This window comes from Coffea arabica, chromosome 10c (assembly GCF_036785885.1).
Source record: "Coffea arabica cultivar ET-39 chromosome 10c, Coffea Arabica ET-39 HiFi, whole genome shotgun sequence".
Lineage (NCBI taxonomy): Eukaryota > Viridiplantae > Streptophyta > Magnoliopsida > Gentianales > Rubiaceae > Coffea > Coffea arabica.
The window spans coordinates 12205954-12231784 of NC_092329.1; the positions used below are offsets into that span (position 1 = coordinate 12205954).

The following is a 25831-nucleotide window of genomic DNA, read 5'->3' on the forward strand; positions in this document are numbered from 1 at the left end:
TAATTACTTTTGCTTTCAAACACTAGAACAACTCTTAACAAAACTATTCTACTATCAAAAAGGAAATCTTTGCAATAGTTTTATGTATTACAAAATTTAAAGCTAAACTATTAAACCAGAAGTTTTTACTTCGAGTTGATTGTAAGTCAACTAAAGATGTTTTACAAAAAGATGTCAAAAACCTTGCCTCTAAACAAATCTTTGCAAGATGGCAAGCGATTTTATTGATCTTTAATTTTGACATTGAATACATTAAGGGGTCTTCAAACTCCATTCCTGATTATCTAACCACAGAATTTTTGCAGGGAAGAAAAGATGCAACAACAGGAGAAATCCTTAGAACAAACAGAGCCTTCCTCTCAAGCAATCAAACAAGACTCTTCAAGTTCATCCAGTCCTTCCAATAAGGAAAACAATTCTCTTCAAACTCATCCTCAAATAGATTCCAAATTCTTTCCTCAGTTCAACCCATATCCATAGCCTCTCCAAAAACATGGGCAAACATAGCTGAGGAAGAAGATGAAAAACAAGCATACTCTGACCATCTCAAACAATTGGCTAAATCTCATGGATATCAACCGATCCACTAGGATATCCTGTTTGGGATACACCAAACCATTTTAAATTGGCTTTAAACCAAAACATCAAGCCCAAACAGTCCAAACCTATTGTGATCCAAGAATCTAAGACCTTGGCTAACTTTGAACCAAAACCAAACAAAACTTCCTACCCATATGTCAAATCAATTACCCACATTCCTGTGGTCCAAACCGAACTAAATTACTGGCTCGAACTATTCTTCCAGACACCTACAATTGCATACCTCAAACTCTTACCAAGACACTTGAATATTATAAACTCATTCTCACATATTCAAAGTCTTTGATCCTTAAATCCCACAAAATCAAAATGAAAGAAAAAAAAATGGAAACCCTACTAGAAAATACATCAATACTCATTCTAGTGCCCAAATTCTAAAGGTTATCAAGCCTTCAGAATGGGGAACAAATCTAAACAAACCTAAACCTTAACCTTTTTCCACTTCCTTTAATCCCCCAGATTATACTTATTAGGATTATAAGGCAGCATGGTTCTATACCTTCACTTTCCAAAACAAATTAAAGTAACATTCTTATCTTTTCTATTTTTTGAAAATAAACAACTATGATTTTTTAGCATGGAATGTAACATGGTGGAAAACACTTGGACCTAATATGAAAATTCTTCCTCCAGATATCCAACAAAGTTACAAATTATTCAAAATAGATTTGAACTCCCAAACAACTATATACCAATCAGCCTGCACTTCTTTTCCATATTCTCGGTAGTATGGGTCTATCAGTAAAAATACGAATACATACAACAAACACAGCTTCTTCCATTATTAGTCCGACAAGGATATTCAAAATGGTAACTAATATTCAATAAAAATTTCATTCAACCAGCAAACATCCAAGCATGGTTTCAGAAGAATCCTCGCTCAATAAAATTCGGATATAGTCAAACAAGTCAGTTTTTGCAGTAGAAGTCTATCTCAGTAGCCAAACTGTCATCAATCACTGATAAACAAGAGTATATCAAACAACTCAAAAATATACTTCTACAACTGGATCAATCAAAAAAAACTTCAAACAAAGAGAAGACCTCCAGTTCTGGAACAAAACTTAATAAATATGAAAGTCCAGAAAATGAAAATGATTGTTATGAAATTTTTTCACAAATTCCATAAGGTCACAAAACAACAAAGAAGAAAACAAGAAAATTATTTTTACTGTAACATCGGAAGCACTGTAGTAGTCCAACAAGTTATTGTGCAAACACGACAACAAAAGACAAACGATGTACTATAGCGCGCACTGTAGCAAACACTGTAGCTGGTACTGTGGCAACACGAAAATTTTGATATCAATACCCTTCAAATCCAACACAATAGACACATCATTCTGAACACCATTCTTATATCATTCTTCAAACTCTTCCTTCTCTCTAGATTTGAAGAAACTCTCCCCTTTCTCTTTACAAATTAGTTTTAAATTTTAGTTTTTAGAATTAAACAAAGGAGCGAGCCTTGCAAGCTGCCCAAACATTGTAAGTCTTCTTACAAACACATATTTAATCTTATTCAATCAAATGGTCGGTTGATCCGCCTCATATTCATATTCATCTATTTGTTTTATTTATTTTGATTATACTAACCATACATGGTTGGTTCAACTACCTATACTAATTAGTGACAGTCCGATTGCGATCCACTTCCTAACCTTTATGCATTCTATTTAAGAAATTCCTGAAAAAGAGAAAAAATAACTCTACCTAAACAAATTCAAAGAAACCCTGAACCAAACCTCAACCTCTTTAAATCCATTAGCCAAAGATCCAAAACTTCTCAAAACCTATAATCTCACAAACATTCTTGATAGGTTTCCCTCCAAACCTACCAAACCCTTAACCCTTCAAAATCTCCAAACAAAAATTGATCATTTTAAAGAAGAAATTAGGGCAGTCAAAGCTAAACAAGAACTTGACAGCCTTGTTCTTCAAAATCTAGTACCAATCAGAGAACCTATTGGTTCAAATATTCAAGATGATACTGTATTCTTAAACCAATTATCCAAAAAATTCAAGAAAAACAAAGATCACTTGATCCAAATTCGATTACTAATTAACAATAATTACGTAATCGAAACTGAAGCCTTATTTGACACTGAGGCAGACCAAAACTGTATTCTTGAAAATCTTGTTCCATCCTAATTTTTTGAAAAAATCAAAGAAGTTCTTAGAGGAGCTGATGGAGCTAAACTTGAAGTAAGTTTCAAACTAACAAATGTTTAGATCCAATTCTCCTTTGCATCAATCCCAAATTCCTTTTTTCTAGCCAAAAAACTAACCAACAATGTCATATTAGGAATGTCCTTTATTCGACAACTAATTCCTTACCAAACCACAGAAGAGGGCATAATACCTCAACTCCTTGATCCTAATGCCATCTTACCCTTCTCTAAATCATTTAAACAAACAAATTCTGTTTTGCAAGAAAATGACGAGCTCAACATCTAGAAAAATCAGCAACTGGAAGCCAACCAAGCTTGCTGATAGTACAATATTGTATATTTCAAAAGATTATTATTCATATAAGCAGGAGTGTAGGAAAGACAAGATCAGATACTTTGATGTTGTATTCTACAACACAAAGACTAGACAATGAATCCCCCCATATTTCAGGCATGAACATGACAACATTGCTGCAAAATCAACAAACAATACCGTCCGAAACTTAAAAGATCAAAGCTTCATGAAACGGAGAAAAATTCAAAGATTAATCCTTAATAAACATTGGCTCAAGGAATGAGGAATACAAACACCTGAATATGACAAAATGATTCAGGAGACAAAACAAGAGCTATCTGTAACAATCTGCTAAAAATACAAACAACTGGCTTAATCGAAACAAAATTCAAAAAAAATTATTTTTATTGTAACACCGAAAGCACTGTAGCAGTCCGACAAGTTACTGTGCAAATACGGCAACAAAAGACAAACGATTTATTGTAGCGCATACTGTAGCAGTACTGTAACAACACGAAAATTTTGCTATAAATACCCCTCAAAACCAACACAATTCACACACTATTCTGAGTACCATTCTTACATCATTCTTCAAGTTCTTCTTTCTCTCTAGATTTGAAGAAACTCTCCTCTCTCTTTCTACAAACTAGTTTTCATTTTTAGTTTTTAGAATCAAACAAGGGAGCGAGCCTTGCAAGCTTCTCAAACATTGTAAGTTTTCTTACAAACTCATATTCAATCTTATTCAATCAAATGGTCGGCTGAACCGCCTCATATTCATATTCATTTACTTGTTTTATTTATTTTGATTATACTAAACATACATGGCTGGTTCAACTGTCTATACTAACTAGTGGCAGTTCGACTGCGATCAACTTCCTAACCTTTATGCTTTCTATTTAATTTATATTATTTACTTTCATAGTTTAAGGGGCTAACCCCTCGTTCCATCGCTTAAATTCGTGATTACCATTTTTCTTTATTTATGATGTTGCTAGTGTAGATCTACAAGTTTAGATCTCTCTGATGAGATTGGTTAATTTTGTGATTACTATTAATGTATTCAAACTTATTATATTATTGATATTATTGATTTTTTGACTTTGGATCTGTTCGAGGGACATGAAGTCTGTAATTGTTAACCTCCGGTCCAAGTTGAGTCATGAGATTTGATAGTCCTGTAGGGATGTTAAGAAACCTGTGGTCCCGAGATCCAAGACGGTGAAATGTCGAAGGATCAGATCTGATTTCATGAATTTTTACTATCTATATTATGATTTTGTTTGAAAATATAGTCGTCATACATAGTTAATATTTTTCAAATGTTAGATGTATTTTTGTAGCCTCATCACTATCTTTATTATGATGAAAATATGGTCGTCATATATAGTTAATCTTTCTCAAAAGGTTATATCTTTTCTTGTAATTCCCTCATTATCTTTGTTATAATCGATTTAAAAAAATGGTTATTCTCCATAGATCCTGAAGGATTCTATGCCAAAAGAAAGAGGATTATAAGTTGTTTAAATTATTTATTTATTTAACTTGTCTCTGCTTATGGCTACATTTGTCAAGACAAATTCCAAATCTCCTATTTCTTCTTTAAACAATAAACCACTAGATGACCTTTAAACCAAAATTGCTCGAATTGAGCAATCAATCCTTATTCAGCAAAAACTAGAAAACAAACCTTCTGAATTTCGGATTGACAAACAATACCTTAGATCGGAATTTTTTGCAAACCACAATCATTTTAAAAGAAAATAATTTTTTGACAAATATCAGGGAAAACCCCGAAAAAATATATAAGAAAACTTTTATGACTTTTTAAGAAAAACAAAACAGCATATTCATTTTTTTGACTAGTATGAGTCTCAAACTTCTCAAGAGTCCACAACAGAACTCAAATATTCATTCCAAAATATTTCAAAACATGCATCCTTTATGTCAAAAACTATAAACACTCCAACTTTTATACAAGAACCCTTAGATCTATTCATAGATCTATCTCAAACAAACCATGAATCCTCTCATGAACTCCTAGCAGAATTAATAGATCCATCAAAATCAATTCATATAAACTCAGTAAATTCACCAAAATCTTTTTCAAATTATGAATTCATACCAGAATCGATAAACCTATCAGATTCGCAAAAAGTTTTGGAAAACAAATTTATAGATCTACCAAAGTCTCCCATAAATCTATCAAACCATAAAGATTTACTAAATCAAGAATCTAACATTCTAGTTTAAATGAAATCATAATATAGATAGCAAAAATCCATGAAATCAGATCTAATCTTTCGACACTTTACCGTCCTGGATCTCGGACCACAGGAACCTTAACATCCCTACAGGACTGCCAAATCTCATGGCTCAACCTGGACCGGAGGTTATCAATTACAGGCTCCATGTCCCTCGGACAGATCTAAAATCATAAAATCAATACTATCAATACTATAATAAATTTGAATACATTAGACAGTAATCACGAAATTAACCAATTTCATCAGAGAGATCTAAACTTGTAGATCAACACTAGCAACATCATAAATAAAGAAAGATGAAAATCACGAAATTAATCAATCTCATCGGAAAGATATAAACTTGTAGATCTACACCAACAATATCATAATAAGTAAAGAAAAATAGCCATCATCAAACAATCTCATCAGGAAGATATAAACTTGTAGATCTACACTAATAATATGATAATAAGTAAAGAAAAATAACCATCACCCCATTTCTCCCTCTGGCTCTGATACCAGACAGAACTAGGGATTAGCCCATTAAATCATGAAAGTAAATAATATAAATTAAATAGAAAGTATAAAAGTTAGGAAATAGGTCGCAGTCGGACTGTCACTAGTTAGTATAGGCGGTTGAACCAACCGCGTATGGTTAATATAATTAAAATAAATAAAACAAGTAAATTAATATGAATATGAGGCGGCTTAGCCGACCATTTGATTGAATATGATTGAATATAAATTTGTAAGAAAACTTACAGTGCTTGGGATGTTTGCAAGGCTCGCTCCTTATTTGATTCTAAAAATTAAAAACTAAAACTAATTTGTAGAGAGAGATGGGAGAGTTTCTTCAAGTCTAGAGAAAAGGAAGAACTTGAAGAATATGTAAGAATGGCATTCAGAATGGTGTGTCTATTGTGTCGGATTTGAGGGGTATTTATAGGAAAATTTCTGCGTTGCCACAGTATTCGCTACAGTGTTTGCTACGGTACTGCTATAGTGCGCGCTACAGTAATCTTTTATCTTTTGTTGCCGTATTTGCACAATAATTTGATGGACTACTACAGTACTTTCGGTGCTACAGTAAAAAATATTTTTCTTGTTTTCTTTTTTGTTGTTTTGTGGCCTTCTAAAATTTGTGAGAAAATTCCATAACAATCATTTTTATTTTCTAGGCCTTCCTATTCATCAAGTTTTGTTCCAGAACTAGAGGTCTTCTTTTTGTTTGAAGTTTCTTTTAATTGATCCAATTGTAGAAGTATATCTTTGAACTTTTTGATATACTCTTGTTTATCTGAAATTGATGCTAGCTTTACTGTTAAGATAGACTTCTACTGCAAAAACTGACTTGTTTGACTGCCTTCGGATTTTATTAAGCGAAAATTCTTCTAAAATCATGTCTGAATGTTTGCTGGTTTAATGAAATTTTTATTGAATGTTGGCCACCATTTTAAATATCATTGTCGAACTAATAATGGAGGGAGCTGTGTTTGTTGTATATATCGTATTTCCACTGGTAGAGCCATGCTATCAAGAATATGGAAAAGAAGTACAGACTGATTGGTATATAATTGTTTGGGAGTTCAAATCTATCTTTAAATAATTTGTAACTTTGTTAGATATCTGGAGGAAAAATTTCTAGATTAGATCCAAGTGCTTTCCACCATGCAACAAACCATGTTGGAAATCATACTTATTTGTTTTCAAAAAATAGAAAAGATAAGAATATTGGTTTAATTCATTTGAAAAAGGTATGATTTTCTTTTGAGATACAACCATACCATTTTTCTGGATAACATGCACGAAAGTATTTAGGTGTTTGAAGTGTTGTTCAATATTTTCTGAAAAAATCGAAAAATACATCAATACTCATTCTAATGCCCAAATTCTAAAGGTTAGCAAGCCTTCAGAATGTTAGTATAATCAAAATAAATAAAACAAATAAATGAATATGAATATAAGGTGGCTCAGTCGACCATTTGATTGAATAAAATTGAATATGAATTTGTAAGAAAACTTACAATGTTTGAGAAGCTTGCAAGACTCGCTCTCTTGTTTGATTCCAAAAACTAAAAACTAAAACTAATTTGTAGAGAGAAAATGGAGAGTTTCTTCAAGTCTAGAGAGAAGGAAGAGCTTGAAGAATGATGTAAGAATGGTGTTCAGAATGGTGTGTTTGTTGTGTTGGATTTGATGGGTATTTATAACAAAATTTTTGTGTTGCTACAGTACCCAATACAGTGTTTGTTACAGTACTGCTACAATGCGCGCTACTGTACATCGTTTATCTTTTGTTACCGTGTTTGCACAGTAACTTACCGGACCACTACAGTGCTTCCGATGCTATAGTAAAAATATTTTTTATTTTCTTCTTTATTGTTTTGTGACCTTGTGAAATTTGTGAGAAAATTTCATAACAATTATCTTCATTTTCTGGACCTTCATATTCATTAAGTTTTGTTCCAGAACTGAATGCATTCTCTTTGTTTAAAGTTTCTTTTGATTGATCCAGTTGTAGAAGTAAATCTTTAAATCGTTTGATATACTCTTGTTTATTAGTGATTGATACCAGTTTGACTGTTGAGATAAATTTCTACTGCAAAAACTGGCTTGTTTGACTATCTCCAGATTTTATTGAGCGAGAATTCTTCTGAAATCATGCCTGAATATTTGCTGGTTGAATGAAATTTTTATTGAATGTTGGCCACCATTTTGAATATCCTTGTCGGACTAATAATGGAGGGAGTTGTGTTTGCTGTATGTATTCGTATTTCCACTGGTAGATTCATGTTACCGAGAATATGGAAAAGAAGTGCAGACTGATTGGTATATAGTTGTTTGAGAATTCAAATCTATCTATGAATAATTTGTAACTTTGTTGGATATCTGGAGGAAGAATTTTCAGATTAGATCAAAGTGCTTTGCACCATGCTACAAACCATGTTGGAAAATCATGCTTGTTTGTTTTCAAAAAATAGAAAAGATAAGAATATTAGTTTAATTCATTTGAAAAAGGTATGATTTTCTTTTGGGATACAACCATATCATTTTTCTGGGTAACATGCACAAAAGTATTTAGGTGTTTGAAGTGCTGTTCAATATTTTCTGAAAAAATCAAAAAATACATCAATACTCATTCTAGTGCCCAAATTCTACAAGTTATCAAGCCTTCAAAATGTTAGTATAATCAAAATAAATAAAACAAGTAAATGAATATGAATATGAGGCGGTTCAGTCGACCATTTGATTGAATAAGATTGAATAAGAGTTTGTAAAAAAACTTACAATGTTTGGGAAGCTTGCAAGGCTCGCTCCCTTGTTTGATTCCAAAAATTAAAATAAAACTAGTTTGTAGAGAGAGAGAGGAGAATTTCTTCAAGTTTAGAGAGAAGGAAAAGTTTGAAGAATGATACAAAAATGGTGTCCAGAATGGTGTGTCTATTGTGTTGGATTTGAGGAGTATTTATAGCAAAATTTTCGTGTTGCCATAGTACTTGCCACAGTGTTTGCTACAATATTGTTACGGTGCGCGCTACAGTACATCGTTTGTTTTTTGTTGTCATGTTTGCACAATAACTTGCCGGATTACTACAGTGCTTCCGGTGTTACAGTAAAAAAATTTTTCTTATTTTCTTCTTTGTTGTTTTGGCTCTGAACACCATTTTGAACACCACTACCCTCTGGCTCTGATACTAGACGGGACGAGGAGTTAGCCCCTTAAACCAGAAAAGTAAATAATATAAATTAAATAAAAAACATAAAGGTTAGGAAGTGGGTCGCAGTTGGATTGTCACTAGTTAGTATAGACGATTCATTTATTTTATTTTATTTTTAAAAATAAAAAATAATTATTTTATTTTTAAAAATGAATAAAATAATAATATTTTAATAAATAATAAAATATTAGAAATATATATAATCATATATATATATATATATATATATATATAATAAAGTCGTATTCTCATTCTTATCCTTTCATGTTTTCTCTTTTCTACGTGGCTTAACGAGACGGCAAGTAGTTTCCTACGTGACTTGCTCCTTTTTTGTTTAGATATATATCAATTCTTATTTCCTATAAGAATTCTTAATATTATATGATTCTTATTTCCTACCCAAAAGAGGAACTGGAAAGTAATGCGATATAAATAAAAGAGACATAAATATCTCTATTAGATATATCTCCAAATTCATGCCAATAATTTGTGTACTGCATAGGGAACCGAAGTAAATAAGAATTGTTATCACTACAAGAAGTAGAAAAGTAACTAATTACCGAAGTAAATTATTAGATGTTCAAATTTATATTATAAGAATACTTTATATTACAATGCGCATATAGTAATATACTTAAGAAAGGTTATAATGAAATAGACATTAAGTTTGTATTTCATATCGATATTTTTATAAAATTAACTAAATAGTTTATTATTTTTCAATGATTCCCGTTCAACGAACGAGTACAAAACTAGTTTTACTATTAAAATAAAAAAATAAAAATATATATAATCGAGCTTGCAAGCCCAACAAACTTAATGTTTTTGAATTCGAACTCGAACTCGACTTGATTAACTCGAGTTCGACTCGAACTCGATATTGACCATCTCGAGTCGAGCTCGTATTCGAGCTGCTATTCTCCGCATGCATAACAACTTAATTTATTCATTTATTTTATATTTAGTTTATATTTTCTAACACGTTTTTCTTTTTGTAAGTATGCTTTTCTAACTCTAGATTTTCTGAGATAACATTTCTTCTTAGGATAATATTTTTTATTTTGTATTTTTTCTTTTCTAGTTTATCACAATTTTGTATTGTATAAATATTTTTGCAAAAACTATGTTTTCCTTTTAATTGTTTTTGTATTACTATCATTGTACACCTTTCTTCTAGTTCTGTCATTATAAACTTTACTACTACTATTATATTTTTAAGTGTTGGTTCAGTCCATTCTATTTTCTTCTATTTTTCATAAATTATTTTTCCCAATTGTTCTGGGAGTTTTAATACTAATTTTTCTATTATTCCTTCATCATAAAAACATCCGACTAAAAGTGCATGATATGTATATTCTTTTATAAATTGTTTTACTTGATTCTAGTTACTAATACTAATTTGTTCTAATTTCCTGATTGCTTCTTGTTGCTGCATTAGAGTTCCTCTATTTGGACTTTGTGCCGTTAATAGTGATTGAATCCTATTTGTAAAATTATGGAAATCATTTCCTAACATCATATCTTCTGCTAATATATTGGGATATTTTTCTTTATATTTTTTCCATGCTGCTTTAACTGTTTCTCCTAAAAATGTTTCTAAATATGTATACATTTCTGTAGTATTATGATCAAATCCTTTTTGTATATAATGCCTAACTACTTTATATTTCCAATGGTCTATAATGATATTCCAAATTTGAGAATCATGTGCTGTTAAATTTAATATTAAGCCATCATCTATTAAATTCTTTTTATCCAACATTTTTAGAGGCTGTTTTTTACCTCTTGGTTTATATTTTACTATTGGTTCTTTATACTCGTTATATGTTGGTCTAGATAAGTTTCCTGGGTTATATACTACTGGTTGCTATAGAGGTTGTGCACAACTACTACTACTTGAGTCCATCATTTCTTCTGTATTTATTTCTGTATTTTCTATATCATTTTCTTCTTTTATCCGAATATTTCCTTGGTTATCATAATATATTATTTCCGTTACACTTATCTGTCCTATAATTTCTAGTTGTCTTTCTAGGTCAATTAATTCTTTTTCTGTCAATTTTATTCCTAGTTCTTTGGGATATAAAATTTATGTTCTGTCTCAATACTATCTATATTTTCAATATGTTCTTCTAGTAATATATTTTCTTCAGTATATTCTATTTCATCATTTTCATTTCCTAGATTAGTCTTTTCATAGTTTAAAAGCCTCACGCTAGTTCCCTTATTTCCTTTATATATTATACTATCTTTTGGGATTAGAGGAGTTGTTTCTTCTAAGAATTCACAAAGGTTCCGTTCTTCTCCTGCTTATTTTTCTGATTGCTGGTCTGCTTCTCTTTATATAGAGTAAGTAAGAGTAATCTGCTCTGGAATATTCTTTTGTTGAAGTCATTGCTTGAGTAAAGAGAGTGCTTGTTGACGTCATTTCTTATGTCATTTTATCTTCTTTTGTTTAGGATTCTATTTTCTAATTGGTCTCTTGAGAATTGGTATCTATCCTTTTTTATTGGCTGGGTTCGGGATGAATAATGATCTTGATAAAATTTCTTAATTACCTGGAAAAATAATTAATTCCTTGAATACTAATCTTGTTAAAATTTCAACAAAAAATTCAGGAAATTCTATTCTTGATATAATAATGGAGTGCAACTTGTTTTTCCGCGTAGTCATTGAAAGTTGGATGCCTTTTGAATAAGTCATAATCTTCGCGAAAATTGAACGCATAATTTCAAAGAGTCCTCCAAAATTGTGCCACTAATTGTAGAACCATATTGAAAAATCATGGGTTACTGACAGTAATAATTGAATGAAACGAAAGTGAGAGAAGGGTCAAAAATAAAATATTCATCTCCATGCTTTTATGTAATCATAATAAGTGTAAATTGCAGGTTTATTTGGAGTAAAGAATTAATTTTAGGTTTGATAACCAGATATTGGCCAGTTGTTTGATTTGATGATTCTTTTGCTTTTTATTTTATGATATTTGGCTTGATCTATGGAGTATTATCTGGATATCAAGTTAAAGGCTCTATGGAGTCTATTTCTAAAAGAATTTGTTCATAAAATTTTCTGGTTTTGAAAGGAGTTTCTGTAAAATAAAATAGATTAGGATGAAAAAAGGTTTGAATTGTGAGAGTTTGAAAATTTTCGTTTACACTTTAATGCATGTTTACATGTTTATTGCTCCTTTTAATAAACAAATGAATTAATATATCTTATGAGAAATTGTATCATTATACCATAAAATTCTAATACTAGTCGAATTTTGTTGGGAAGTAAAAAAAAAAAAAAAAAGAGCAACAGCAACAACAAAATATGTAGGACATTTGTCCTTACCAACTGTCCAAAAGACATGCAAATGTATTATTACTCATCATCGAAGAATCAGAGCTAGTGCTCTATATTTCAGTCGACCAAGAGAAATGGTAGAAACTATCCTTAGCTTTCTTCTTCCTTAGTTTCTTAAAGTAGCCCAAAGACAATCAAGAGGAAAGCAGAGAACCACACACAAGTAGAAACTCATTTCTTACATTTCTTCAACCGTGAAAACCAGTTAAAAATCAAGAAAAAATTTGTAGTCTATCTAACTAAGAGTCGGGAAAAGAGAGACATCAGCAATCTTCCTAACTTAAAGCCATTAAGAACTAGAGGTAATCTGCTAAATGTTTTTCAATTTTCTTCTGTGTTTAGTTAGCAATGTCTCAGGTAAAAAAATTTTGGTAAAAGTTGCTACAAGCTACCCGATGAACTAAGCTGCAAATTCTTACCTGTTTCTTCCAAAAACTTGTTAAAATTTTATTGCATGTCTTATATGTACTCCTTAATTTACATATCTTGACATGCATGCAACTTATACCTTTAAACGAAACCTATTAAGATGAGATTATAATGAAATGCTGGTTGGAATTCTTGATACAATGAAGAATGACTGCCGATAGAGTAAAGTTCAGTTTCTTGCTAAAAGTTTTTGTTGAACCTGATTAGGATTTAGTTTAAACAACACCCATGGCTTTAATCTGATCATGCATGTGATATTTGGAGTGTTCAAAGCAAGAAAAGATGAACTTTTAAAGCAGCATCAAATCTAGAATTTCAAGACAGCAAATTAGGAAGAAAAACGCTGCAACTTTGGTCATTTTCTTGAAAAATATTACTAGATCATGATTGAAATTCATGCTTTATGCCTTGTCTAATGTTTCTAGAGTGATGCATGTGAGTTTAGGAGCTGGTTTTGTTGTTTTATAGCTGGTTTCTTGCTGGAAATTCCAGTTTTGGCCGAATGAAAAGAAAGCTTATATTTTTTTTTATCTCTCTTGCGAAATTTCTGAAAGTTTAAACTAAGAAGCTCCTCCTGCTAAATACTTAATACCATCTTTCAGGATTAACTTTATTTTTTAATTGAAAAAGAGTATGCTTCAACTTGTCCCATGACATGGCGACCTACGTGTTCCTTCGATCTTACAGTTCCCTCAGGTTCCAATTTCTCATTTTACACCTTTTCTATTCCTGCCCTTAGTGTACTATATTTTCATCTAATATTCTTGCTTGTCATGACATTATCTTTGCATAAATAAATTCTCTTTGCATAAATAAATACATAATACTTATTATAAAAAGATTAGGAAGATTTTCAGTTTTCATTAGTCTTCACTGGAAGACCAAATGGATTTGGACTACGTTTTAGAAGATTTTTTCAGATCTTCCTTCCATGTTTGTCCTGATCAAACCCAATCAATTAAAAGCAAGAAAATCTTTCCCACAATCCACCGGAACGGACCAAATCTTTTTCTTTTCTTTTTTTTAAACCTTAATGTCCACAAATTACAAGCCCAATAGCCCAAACTGATCCAAAAGGTCTTTCCAGTCAAATTGGTCAAAATAACTAGTTGAGTCAAGAACTCACCTGCTGAAGTGAGAAATGTCGTTTTTGGGCAGAGTCGCCGGCGGAAGCCAAGACGGAAAGCAGGGAAGACTTTCTTCCTCGCTTCTCCTCTTCCTTTCCCGACCAGCGACTCTCCTCTCCTCCCCGATCTGATGAATCCCCGTTCATTTAGCTCCTGCAGCCGCATTCTTTACTTGCCGGAGGCTCTCTCTTTCTTTCTCTCTCGGTGGATGAGTAAAGTTTTGGCATCTATCTAATGAATTTGATTCCATGACTGTTGCGCCAATTATTGTCCTTTGCTGATTATTGTCTAGTGGATTTACTGTTCATTCATTTTGGGATTTTTGTTTTATCATGGGATTTTCGTAGTTTTGTTTTTTCGGACTCGATTCCTGAGTATCGTGTCAATTACAACTTTATCCGATGGATTTTACTGTTCATCCTTTTTTGGCTTGTTATCGTCGGTTTCTTTTTTCAATTTTAGAAGAGCAAAAAAAATTTTTTTTTTTGCGGGGCCGTTGGGGGGGGGGGTGGTGGTGGTTCTCCTGTATTGAATCGGGATGACTCGCTCTATTCGTCTGTTTTTTTCCTATCTCACCGAGTCTAATCAGTACCCAGTCCGAGCGGGTAAAGACCGCCTTTTGCTTTGGATAAAATTTGCTACTCTGTATAGGCTTTAGAAAACCACCAGCCCAAAATGTCACATTTTAGGGTGGGAGGGAAAATGTCACGTTTAAGTGATTTGTTTCAAAAAATTCAGATGGGTGTATTGTGCACCCGTTTGGTTCGATGGTGATTTCGTTTCCTCCGAGTTATTCTTGAGCCTTCTTAAGTCCGCCCACTTTTCCTCAGTGTAGAATAGATTATGTTATATAACTGTTGTTGTTGTCGTCTCCGAAACAAAAAAAGGCACAGGCTTTAGAAATAATTCTGTGGTGGGTTTTATTATTTGAGTTAGCCTCTGTTGTATTGCTCTCTTGGCTTGCAAAGAGATTATAGATGTTATTACATTGCTATTCCTGTTTAGTGATTATTATCTCTCTCTTGATGAATTTTTTTTTCATTTCCTTTTCTTCCTTCAATTGCTGAATTCTTGATTTTTTTTTTTTTCCCTGTGGGCTTTCTCTTTGGGAAATTCCAGGTGCTGTTATCTGTCTGGGGTCAATCTGTTTTCAAATTTGAGTATGTATGTGCTTAAGTACAAAGCATGCTGCTAGAAACAGCCTCAGGACTTGCAATTTCTCATGCAAGAGGAGAGAAAATCACTGTGCTATTTCATTACGAATGGTGGAGGTAGTCCTGATGCTGCGGGCTGCAGCTGCAGATTCTCAATTCTACGTACTTACAAGTTCAATTTTGCCTGCAATTGAATGTACTTCTTCAGATACCTCAATTCTATGTACTAACAACTTCAATTTGGCCTGCAGGTTCTCAATTCTATGTAGCAACAAGTTCATTTTTGCCTGCAATTGAATATACTTCTTCAGATACCTTATTCATTTCAGTAACCCTGTATTTCATTACACAAATCTGGTTGTTTTTAACCAACTTTCAGTAACCCTGCATTTCTCATTCAGCCAGAATTACGTGATCAAGACTTTAGGCAACATAGAAAAGCACATACATTACGTCCTTATTTGTCACTGTACCAAATTTTATTGCTTCCTAACATTTCTTTGCAGCCATCGAAAGTATAGCTTGCAGTTCACGGTGACTACATTCTTATCTGGAGTTCCAACTCTTGCCCACTTTGAGAAAATATTCAATGCAATTGAACCACGGATGCCAAGTGAAGCCTTGTTTTCTAGAGAAATCTCAGGACAAATATTCTGTCATATCTGATTGCATAGTGCTATATCAGCAAGGATATGGCATGTAGATTTTTTTGGATGATTGAATAGCAAGACTGAGACCTTTCTTTTAGAACATCCGGCTTGGATGGTGAATTTCTTGGGTGGTTGTATAAAACTTTATTGTAGTTTATTAGTGGATTTTGTAGAAAAAATATTTTGAGATGTGTAGGACTTTCTCTTTCTTTACTTTTTTCTTTTTCCTTTTCTTTCCTCTCCTCTTTTTCTCCCTCACCCCACCAGTGCTCTTCCTCCTCCCCCCCCCCCCTCCCCACTGCCGGCTGCCTTCCCCAGCAACTCTGATAGCGATCGAAGCTAACAGTCTTTTTTTTTCTTTTCCTTTCTCCCTCTTTCTCCCTCCTCCATCCCTCTCCTCCTCAACAATTATGCTCACTTGATCAGAGGCCACAAGGGGAGGGGGAAGGCGGTGAAAAAAGATGGAGGTTGCTTGTGGAGGAGCTGCCATTTTCGGCAAAGTGTTAGCCGACGGTGGAGATGGTGGGTTGAGGTGTTGGGAGGGAAGGTAAAGAAAGGAAAGAAAGTAACAAATTTTGTGTGTTTTTAAATATTTGGAGGTGTATATTTTAAAAAATTTTGTAGAGATTTTTGAAGTTCAAAGTTATTAAAAAAAAACTTGTAGAATGCCGTACTGGCTCATGGCAACTTCTGCCACTGTTCTCCTGCAGAGAGGTTTGCCTAATAGCATCATGTGCACTTCTATTTGAGAATTTTCTCATGCTTATCGAAGAATATTAGGCAAGGACAAAATTATTGTAACTTCCACGAGACATAGAGGATGGGATGGATTCCCATGTTATTTGGGTGATGATGATTCGGTGGAATCTTGCATCTGTGATGTATAATCTACGCCTGACACCAGTCAGCTTTGAATCTTTAAAAGGCGGATGTTTCTATAGAAAGCTTAATTAGAGATTCCCCCTTTTTAAGTTTCTAAGTGGATCTGGAGGATTTTCGTTGGTGCTCGTTGATTCATTAAAGAAGTCTAGAGTCATAAAAAATGGATTAATCTTGAATATAAATGACATAATTTTGAAACTCAACTTTTACGTAATGTATCGTAGATTTAATTGTAATAATATAAATACTGTTAGTGTATATAAAATTTATTTTAAAAATACATCCATTCATTCAGTCGGTATTTCCCTAATCTAGCTCTTTTGAGCCCAAAACAATTAGTTTTGGTATTTGGATGATTATACCAATCCAGACATACGCCACAGGAAAGATTCAGAACCTGCAAGATTACGGAATTTGACCCTTTGGGGTGCATTTAGCGGCCTTTGATTAGTAGCTTGCACCCAAAGTGCCCGAATCTTGGCCACAAAAGTGGTCTGCGACAACCAAGACAATCAATGTGCTATTAATTGAAAAGTTGGCTAAAAAGAAAGGAAACAAGTCTTTCTTCTGAAGGACAAAGGAAACAAGTCTCTTGCCACTCGAACGCAAAGTCTATGAAGAATCCAGCATAGACCACGGCCGGACCACCTTTCACTCTCCTTTCTTCCCCAGAAGTCCCACTTTTGCATGAGGACCATTTTTGGAGTTCTGCTGTCTTAATCATCAAATTTTTGTGGTTGATGATAAGCATTTATAAAGTTGAAAAACTTTTTTGCAATTTCTTAACTTTTTTTTTTCAGTTTAAGGGCGAGGTTTGTAATTTTTTGACTTACCCATTTATACCCATCTAATTAAATGAATATAAATGGGTTGACTCACTTATATCCATTATCCATTTTATCCAACCCAAACCCGCCCAAATCACCCATTTTGACACCTCTATTTGTAAGGTGAAAGCAAAATTTTGATAGCGGAATTAGGGACCTTCAATGACCCTATTAGAATTAATACAATTTGAAGTACATAAGAATTACATAAATTAATCCTTTGCTTTTTTTCTTTTTTTTTACTTTGTTAAGTGATTACGAAGCAACATAATGGTTTATTTGTGCAATTTACATTAAAGGAATTGTGTGAAGAAGTATATCAAATTTTCAATAGGACCTCCCTTACATTGTAGTAATAAAGTTTAACCACCAAATTCAGAATGTTTGGTATGATTTCTCTATGTATAGGATACCAGAACATCGAATTCTAAAGAAGAAAGGGACTAGTTAGTGATTATGAGGTCTCAATTTTGGACTAGATTCCTCTTTAGAAATATCCTCTCATTGGCCTTTTATTTCAATTGGTCTACTCAAACTTCAATTGTTTACCAATTAATGTAATTATGACATAAAAATTATCTGTATTATGTATGAATTATTGCTCTTTTCATTCCATGATTTGAGTCCTTCATTGAAAAATTAGTTTTTTTTTTTAAAGAACGTGTAATTAATGATAAGTTAATATTGAAGGAATTTACAATGTAGCTGTATTTAAATTCTATTATTTTGAAGATTGCACTAGTATGTGGGAAGTAACTTTTCTAAGTGACAAAAAATGAGCAAGCTAATAAAAATTTATGCTGACTTTTAAAAGTTGGCTCTTATTTTGATATATAAAACAGGTGAAAATAGAAGAATAATAATGCGACCAAGGGAGTATCTCATTTGTACTTTTTTTTTTCATCAAGTATAAAAGCTCGAGCACCTTCAGTGTAAAGGTTTGTCTAATCCGTACTTTACAAAAATACAATAATAGACTAAAAAGGAAAAAGGTGAGCTCACTTTTATTGTAAAGTGACATAAAGCCCACGTCTAATATTTGTTGTACCTTAAGGCTACTTAATCGAATGACCCTCAACATAATATTTTCTAAACAAACGACGGGTGCAATTTTGCCACGCTAAATGTACGCGTGGCCGTTCTATTGTATAAGAATACATGACCTAGACAAGGCAATTCATCATACAGTCAATTCTTAGTTCTATTGTTCAACAACAATAGATTGTTTTTCAAAAGAAGATAATGAGATAACCTAGGCATGGCAATTCATCACACAGTCAATTCAGACTTCTCTTGTTCAACAACAATAGATTATTTTTCAAGAGAAGACAATGGTGGTTGGATCAAGTGCCATTGATTTTCTTACCACTTGAGTAAATTTTGGGTTCCAATCTCGTAGAGGATATAAATAACATTTAGGAGAGCCACTCCAACGGTAATCCGATGGTGCTCGACTTTAGATCAATCGGACCCAATGTTATCAATCATCCATCGAAAGGAGTTGAGATCAATCGGAATCCAACGCGATCGGTTATCCACACAAAGAAATTTAATAATGCTTGACTTTAAATTAGTCGGAACCCAACATAATAGTCATTGAATATAATACGATCAACCACTCTTCTAAAGAAGAAAGAATCCGATAGTGTTCGACTCTAAATTAGATTAGTCGAGACTCAATACAATCATTCAACATCGTAAATTAACATCAAAAAAAATATTAACCTAGCCTAAATATTACTAACTTATTTGTTTGCTCCAAACTCAAATGCCATGACAACTCTCCTTCTCTATTCCTTTTACCACGTATATCGAAATCGACGGTGGTAAACTCTAGTAGGAAAGCACAGGCTAGTGACCCTCAACTACACTGCCCATCCTCGCATAAATCTTTGAGATATTGTAGAACGTTTCCCTCTCTCACGCTCCATCTTCACTCGCTTCTCCAAATCTCCCATTAATACGGAGCCGAAAACAGCCTCTTCCAGAAGATTCAGATAAAGCTACATCGTTAAATACAATTTCCATAATCTCGTTGACCATATTACACAAACAGACCATCCGTAATTGGAATTTGGCAGTTACGCGCCCAGCTGCATGTTCGATTTGATAATTGAAGTGAAAAGTTCGGCGGAAGTGACATTTTATACGTCTGTAACCGTACACGCACCCGTTTCCAATCGGGCTATTGTGCTCTACGCGTGTACCGTTCATCTAAGGGATTGTTTGGAAGGTGATCTACTGTATTTTCATTTTCCTTCTACTCAAAATAGAGTACCAATTATTTGTCCTCCAACTAGTTTTTTTTTTCCTTTTGTTTTTCCTAGAATTAGCCTTGCAATTCTTTCGGGTATATGCTTGTTCAAATTGTCCAAGAAGGGCATATAAGAGATTGGCTTCTCAATTTTGAGTTGAGTCTTTTAGGCATGTGATAATGTAGGAGTATTGAATATTGGTGAATGGATGATTAAAAATTTTAAAATTTTATTTATTCCTTAAAATTTACCCTCCAGTGCAAAAATGAGTTGAGTTCAACCATTTATTACGTGTTTGGAGACTAAAAATAGAAGGATGCAGAATTCCGGGTGATTTTAGAGGAATATCTTGACATAATTTTTGAGTTCTTTTTATTCTTAAAATTTTATATTCTTCTATGTTAAATTCAAGGGATTTTAATATAATTAGGATTTCAAACTGCTCAATACATGTGCTATGAAAATCTTAGGTTATTTTTACATCCCTTGCCATTTCATGAAGTTCTTGTGTTGCTTTCGAACTCTCATTTTTAAAAGCTCAAAATCTCCTTGTAACTAAAAAAATATATATACAAGAAAAAGAAGAGTTAAAGAATAACTTGGACGTCAAATCTTGAAATGGTCCTTAAGCTTTCTTCTCCATGTCAAAAAGTCAATTTAATTTTGTCACCATTATAGAAAATATCTAAAAACCTTACAGTGTCTTGCTACCCTTCAAATGAAATATTCAAGGAAAATAACTGAATAATTAAGCAAAGATTTGGACAAAATCAAAACTTAAGCATTCTAATATAAGAGTTTGGAGTTGAAATGCATATTTGCATGTAAATTATTGTCCAACACCTCCGCTCCCCTCCCCCCCCCCCCCCAAAAAATACAAAAAATAAAAAACTTGCAACAGTCAAATTGGCTAAAACTTATAATAGAAAATTTTTCTTTTCCTCGGCAAATATATGCTCTTATCTCTTACTCAGCTTCTAGTTTGTAGTTACATCTTTATATCAGATGTTGCTAAAGAAAAAACTTTGATTAAACTGCAATTTCATTGAATTATATTAAAGAACTCAAACTTTATAAATAAAAGATCAAAACTGAAATCATATATTTGTGTGTATATCACAAAATCAAACAAACACGAAGAATGACCACAACGGATTTTCTGTCCCACATCCTGTGCCATTCTCTGTCTCACTTTTTATTATATTGCTATTTTTCCTTCATAAACATCATGTTTAAGTTCTTTTTTGTTTCATTAAAATCCAATAACTATTAATTCAGTAATAAATAAATACAACAGCTTCAAAAAAGCAATATATAATAGAAAATTAAAAAACACAAAAGAAAATTCATAAAAAATCTCATTTGCATGGGCTTATTTTTCAAAAACATTTTTTTCAACTAAGTTTTTATCTCAAATACACACTGCCTAAAAATCAACTATACTACTACAATTTTGTTTCCAAGAAATAAAAAACACCACAAAAATTATTCTTGAAAGGCAAACATGGTGTTCTTAGGCTTAGATCCAATGGTCCCCGTCATCGTGTAAAATGAGGTAGACATACACACACATGACCACCCTACGTGTATGCAACACAAAGCCATATTTACCATAAATAAATTAAACTTACCTCCCAAGCGTCCTTCTTTACCACTTTTGTATGAACACGGATAATAATACCCTCCACTCCAGAAAAAGAAAAAGTCCAGACACCACCACAATCTAAAATCCAACCTGAAACCAACCAAATAAATAGCGAAATCCCATAAAAAAAATGATGATAATCAAAAGTACAGGGAGAACTATCTAGTAGAGCTTCATCTCTCTCTCTCTCTCTCTCTCTCTTTTTTTTTTGTTCCCTGGTTTTAGTAGTTAGTTCACTATCACAGGAACTACTAGTAAATTAGTTTGTTAAAAAAAAAAAGTGAAAAAATTGCTGAAGAATAAGAGGAGAGGAGGGCAGATGCAACCGGCTGGTGGCGGTGGAGTCGGATTAAGCAGAGGTCTTGGTGGAGGCGGTGGTGGTGGTGGAGGTGGAGGTGGTGGTGGGCTTGCTCGGTTTCGCTCAGCTCCGGCGACTTGGTTAGAAGCACTATTGGAAAATGATGATGACAACGACGTCGTTTTGGACCCACCGGTTTTAGCTTCGAGTAGTAATAAGCCACCTTTGCACCCGCCGGCTTCTTCTCCAGTTCAGTCAACTCAGCAGCAGCAGTCGAGCGCGGCTAGTAGTAGATATGCGGCTGATCTGGGGATGTTGGACACGGTGGGGAGTGGTGGAGGTGGGCTCAGTGGGTTGCTCCGGCAGAATAGCTCCCCGGCGGAGCTTTTGTCTGATGGGTACTTCTCGAATTTTGGGATTCCGGCCAATTATGACAATTTCTTGATGTCTTCTTTGGACGTTTCGTCGGAGTCTCCGTCCAAGCGGCCCAGAGAGGCTGATTCCAATAACCCATCTCCAAAAGCTTCTTCTCAAGTGGTATGTTGTATAATCGAGCACAGTTTAGCTTCATTTATATCTAAGGATTCATGTCCTTTTGTTCTTGTTTTTTATTAGCTTGAAGATTTTGTTTGGTAAATGTTGATTTTGTTAGTTGGTGGGATTTCATTTTTGTAAAGGGAGGCTTTGGCTAGTAGCAGTAACTACCTATTAGTATAAGCATTCAAGTGGAAACTAGTTGACAAGTGGGCATACTTAATTTCCAAATTGGAAATCGAGAGAAAGGCGCAAAAAGGAAAAGGAAAGGAAGAAGGAAGTGGAGTGGAAACATCTGAAATTAATTATGAGATCTAAATGCTTTCTTCTGGCAACTTGAATTGCATGTTTTCTCTTGGATCTTGCTTTTGGTTGATCTATAATATGGACATTGTTTGATGGTTTTTTGAAGGGAAGGTAAAAGACGCAGAAGCTCCAAGGAGTGTAGGTAAATATTAGTAGCTGAAACTGTTTCATTCGATGAGATTTAGGAAGATCATGCAACTTTTGCTTCAGAGGGAGTTGGAGTTTTACCACATATACGTCCATTGTAGAATAGTTGGAGTACTTATGCTACAGATAGTGCTTTTGATGTGAATTGCAAGTTTAGGAGAGCAGAGAAAAGTTTGGTGGAATTTGAGCTGCAAGTTAGGAAGGTGGTGCCTGTTCAGTACGAAATTGTTGTGCAGCATTTTCCTTTTGCGTTTTGCCAATTGAAAAAATTGACTTGTACTAATTACATACTTTTAAATTTGATTTTGAACTCCTTCAATTATGTCACTGTTAACTTTACCCTATAAAGCAAAACTCCTGCTTGATCTTTTCTTTGTATGCTATTCGTGGATTGTGGATTTTTTTGTAACTTTGAATACTTCTAGTGATCTTTGATGGTTACCTGTGGTTTTTTTCTTTTTTGGGCTCACTCCTAAAATTCTCCTGTGCTTACATGTGTGTTTATGATGCATCCATCATTGTCAATTTGGATGTTTTTCTATTTTTGCTAGATATGTCTTTGGTTTTGTTTCTATAGCTATATATATAAAATCAAAGTTTCAAAAAGAACTCACACAGCTTACATATATCACGTCATATTTTAGAAGATGAATCTTGACTTGATGTATATGTTGATGGTGAGCATGTTTGGCTTTTGAAACAGTAAGAGTGGGATTCTGAAGTAATTACTGTTTGTTCTTTTAATGTAAACTAGCTTACCAAATTGAGAAAAACAGAAAGGAGGTTTTCCACTATATATTGTAAACACTAGAATACATTTACCTAGTTGTACCTTTTGGTCTGCAGGTAACTACGTATTACTTAACAGAGGACTTTTTCTAACTACTTCCTCTGAGTTGTGTGGTTGATTGGTTACATGGTATGCTTATGAACCTAAATAAGCACCGTTGACCCTGTTGTCTTTGTACAGTCTATTTACATATGCATATCATATATTTCCTGTAAATCTTCATTTTTCTCAGAGTGGATAGTGATGATACCTTCACTCATCATGTCCATTAACTTGATGATCTAACCTTCTAACCTTAACCTGCCCAGCTTTCCCTTATATGTATAATTGTGACCAAAACTTGTTTTGCACTTCATAGAAAGGAGAGCAAAGTGAGCAGTTGCATGCTGGAATGGGTAGATTGTTGGACTCTGAAATGGAAAAGCTGTCGGAGGATGCTGTTCTGTGTAGGGTTCGGGCAAAACGAGGTTGTGCTACGCATCCTCGTAGCATTGCTGAGAGAGTAAGATTTTGCCGATTATTCTAGGTTCTGCTTCTTTTTATTTGTGTTAAAACTTTGACTAGCAGTTTGTAATTGACAGTTTCCTGTCATTAGTTTGTACATGGGGTCAATTTTTTTTTGGGGGGGGGGGGGGGTTGTGTGTGTGGGGCAGTGACAAATAGTTGGGGAAAATTTTTATTATATTATGTTTTCCACTATTTGGCTTGAAGAGTTATTTATTTCTTGAATTAGGTTCGAAGGACACGAATCAGTGACCGGATAAGGAAACTTCAGGAACTTGTCCCCAATATGGATAAGGTAATTGACCATGCTAGTGTGATTGAGTTTTTATTAGAGAAATTGGGATTTGTGAAAATATATCAGAAGACCGTCAATGCAGAAATAAAAACCAAATCTGGTTTGCTGGGTGGCTTTCAAAGATTGAACCTAAATGTGGTACTGTGCATTAGATTTTAGCAATTTGAGAGCGGAGCTACTCACTTTGAGTTTACATTTTAATTGAAGGCATTTATATTACAGATATATACCAAGACTGTATCGATTTTCCTAACTTGATGTTGGGAGTTTTTGCTTCTATTACATGCAGCAAACAAACACGGCAGACATGTTAGAAGAGGCAGTAGAATACGTCAAGTTTCTACAGAAGCAAATTCAGGTAATGGAGGCACTGGTCTATAAGTTTGAGAAGTTTCTGACTAAAAGACTGGACAGAAGAGTGTTAGGATGCAATAATAACAAATTTCGTTACCATCTTCTCTCACCGTTTATGCTTTAGGGACAAACAACTTGACAAGAAGTATGCACTAGTACAGCTGTATATTTTTTTAAAGATATTATATATTGACTAAATAAGCGCAAGAATTTCAACTTACAGATAATTGTAAAATGTGGCAGGAACTCAAGGAGCAGCAAAAGAAATGTAAATGCTTTGCCAAAGAGTAATTGCAGAACTGAAACTTTTTCCGAGTGAGCTGAAGTGAATTGGCAATTATGTCGAAGTATTAGCGAAAATATGGTACACTACTGTGCTTCAGTTTCTTCTACACCTGTGGATGCTGCTACTTAAAAAAGAGCTTGGTACTATAAGATCTACACCGTAGTGCCATCACTGTCTACCACCGAGTCTACCACCGAGTCTACTTTCTTGGATGCTTTTGTGGTAGATGTCAAATATCATGTAAATTACCTCTTTGCTCAAGCATGTTGTCCGGAAACTATCTATGTTTTGCTTCTTATTTTAGGTGAAATTCGTTTGCCATAAAGACTGCATGTACCATGGCGATATTAATCAATAAAACTTTTGGTAGTACCAGAAGTTTGTAATCAATTACATAATCCTTGCATGACATACTTATGTCCCTTTTTGACTCGTTCAAGTGAAGGGGCTTCCTTTGGGAGCTACTCTGTTTCTTGCATCTGCTGCAACTAAAACTGTGAAATTCCATTCAAAACGCACAGAAATACAAAATGCACTGATACTTTGAAGGTTGCTGTTTGAGAACAAAACGGCAAGCAAACACATCCAATTTGAGACTGAAGCAGTAATATATAGAAAGCGAGGAATTTGTCTCATAGTTGCAGTATCCTAGGACCAAATGGTATAGTTACTATTTTTCCCGAAGTACCGTCTATATGTTTTCGTGTCTGTAATGCTTTAGGTCTATATGTTTTTGTGTCTGTAATGCTTTAGCTCTGGACCCTGCTTTTTGATACGTTGATTATAAACTTGGGTGGTTTTATGTGCAAACCTGTTAGGCTTGCAAAGTTAACTGATTGTCCATAACAGCTTATTGTTGTCCATTCTAAAGTCCAAGTCTCTTTTGAACTGTGGTATCAAATCTTCAATCTTGGGAAAAAGGAAAAGAAGTGGTCTGCATTGGTGAAACAAACGAGTCTTGTTTCT

The 25831-nt window shown here is 33.7% G+C and overlaps 1 protein-coding gene and 1 long non-coding RNA gene across 3 annotated transcripts; both read left to right on the forward strand.

The window, feature by feature from the left end:
- Positions 1 to 14012: 14012 nt before the first annotated feature.
- On the forward strand, positions 14013 to 15955 carry LOC113713663 (uncharacterized). Its single transcript, XR_003453607.2, has 2 exons — positions 14013 to 14150; positions 15058 to 15955. It is a non-coding gene; the product is annotated as an uncharacterized lncRNA (long non-coding RNA).
- A 5376-nt stretch (positions 15956 to 21331) lies between these two features.
- Positions 21332 to 25255, forward strand: LOC113713177 (transcription factor bHLH80). Of its 2 annotated transcripts, XM_027236819.2 has the most exons (5): positions 21335 to 22186; positions 23785 to 23928; positions 24160 to 24225; positions 24515 to 24583; positions 24823 to 25255. In XM_027236819.2, exons 1-5 carry the CDS (start codon positions 21671 to 21673, stop codon positions 24868 to 24870), a joined length of 843 nt encoding a protein of 280 aa, XP_027092620.1. In that variant the 5' UTR covers positions 21335 to 21670; the 3' UTR covers positions 24871 to 25255. The 2 variants fall into 2 exon arrangements, with proteins under 2 accessions (XP_071925277.1, XP_027092620.1); XM_072069176.1 differs by lacking the exon at positions 24823 to 25255 and having other exon boundaries at positions 21332 to 22186; positions 24448 to 24578.
- The last annotated feature ends 576 nt before the right edge of the window (positions 25256 to 25831 follow it).

Bases quoted from the DNA above. Each gene is read 5' to 3' on its own strand.
- LOC113713177 (XM_027236819.2), top strand. From the start codon at position 21,671: ATGCAACCGGCTGGTGGCGGTGGAGTCGGATTAAGCAGAGGTCTTGGT. The intron at 24,226-24,514 runs GTAATTGACCAT...TATTACATGCAG, and splicing joins TTGTCCCCAATATGGATAAG to CAAACAAACACGGCAGACAT. The intron at 24,584-24,822 runs GTAATGGAGGCA...AAAATGTGGCAG, and splicing joins TTCTACAGAAGCAAATTCAG to GAACTCAAGGAGCAGCAAAA.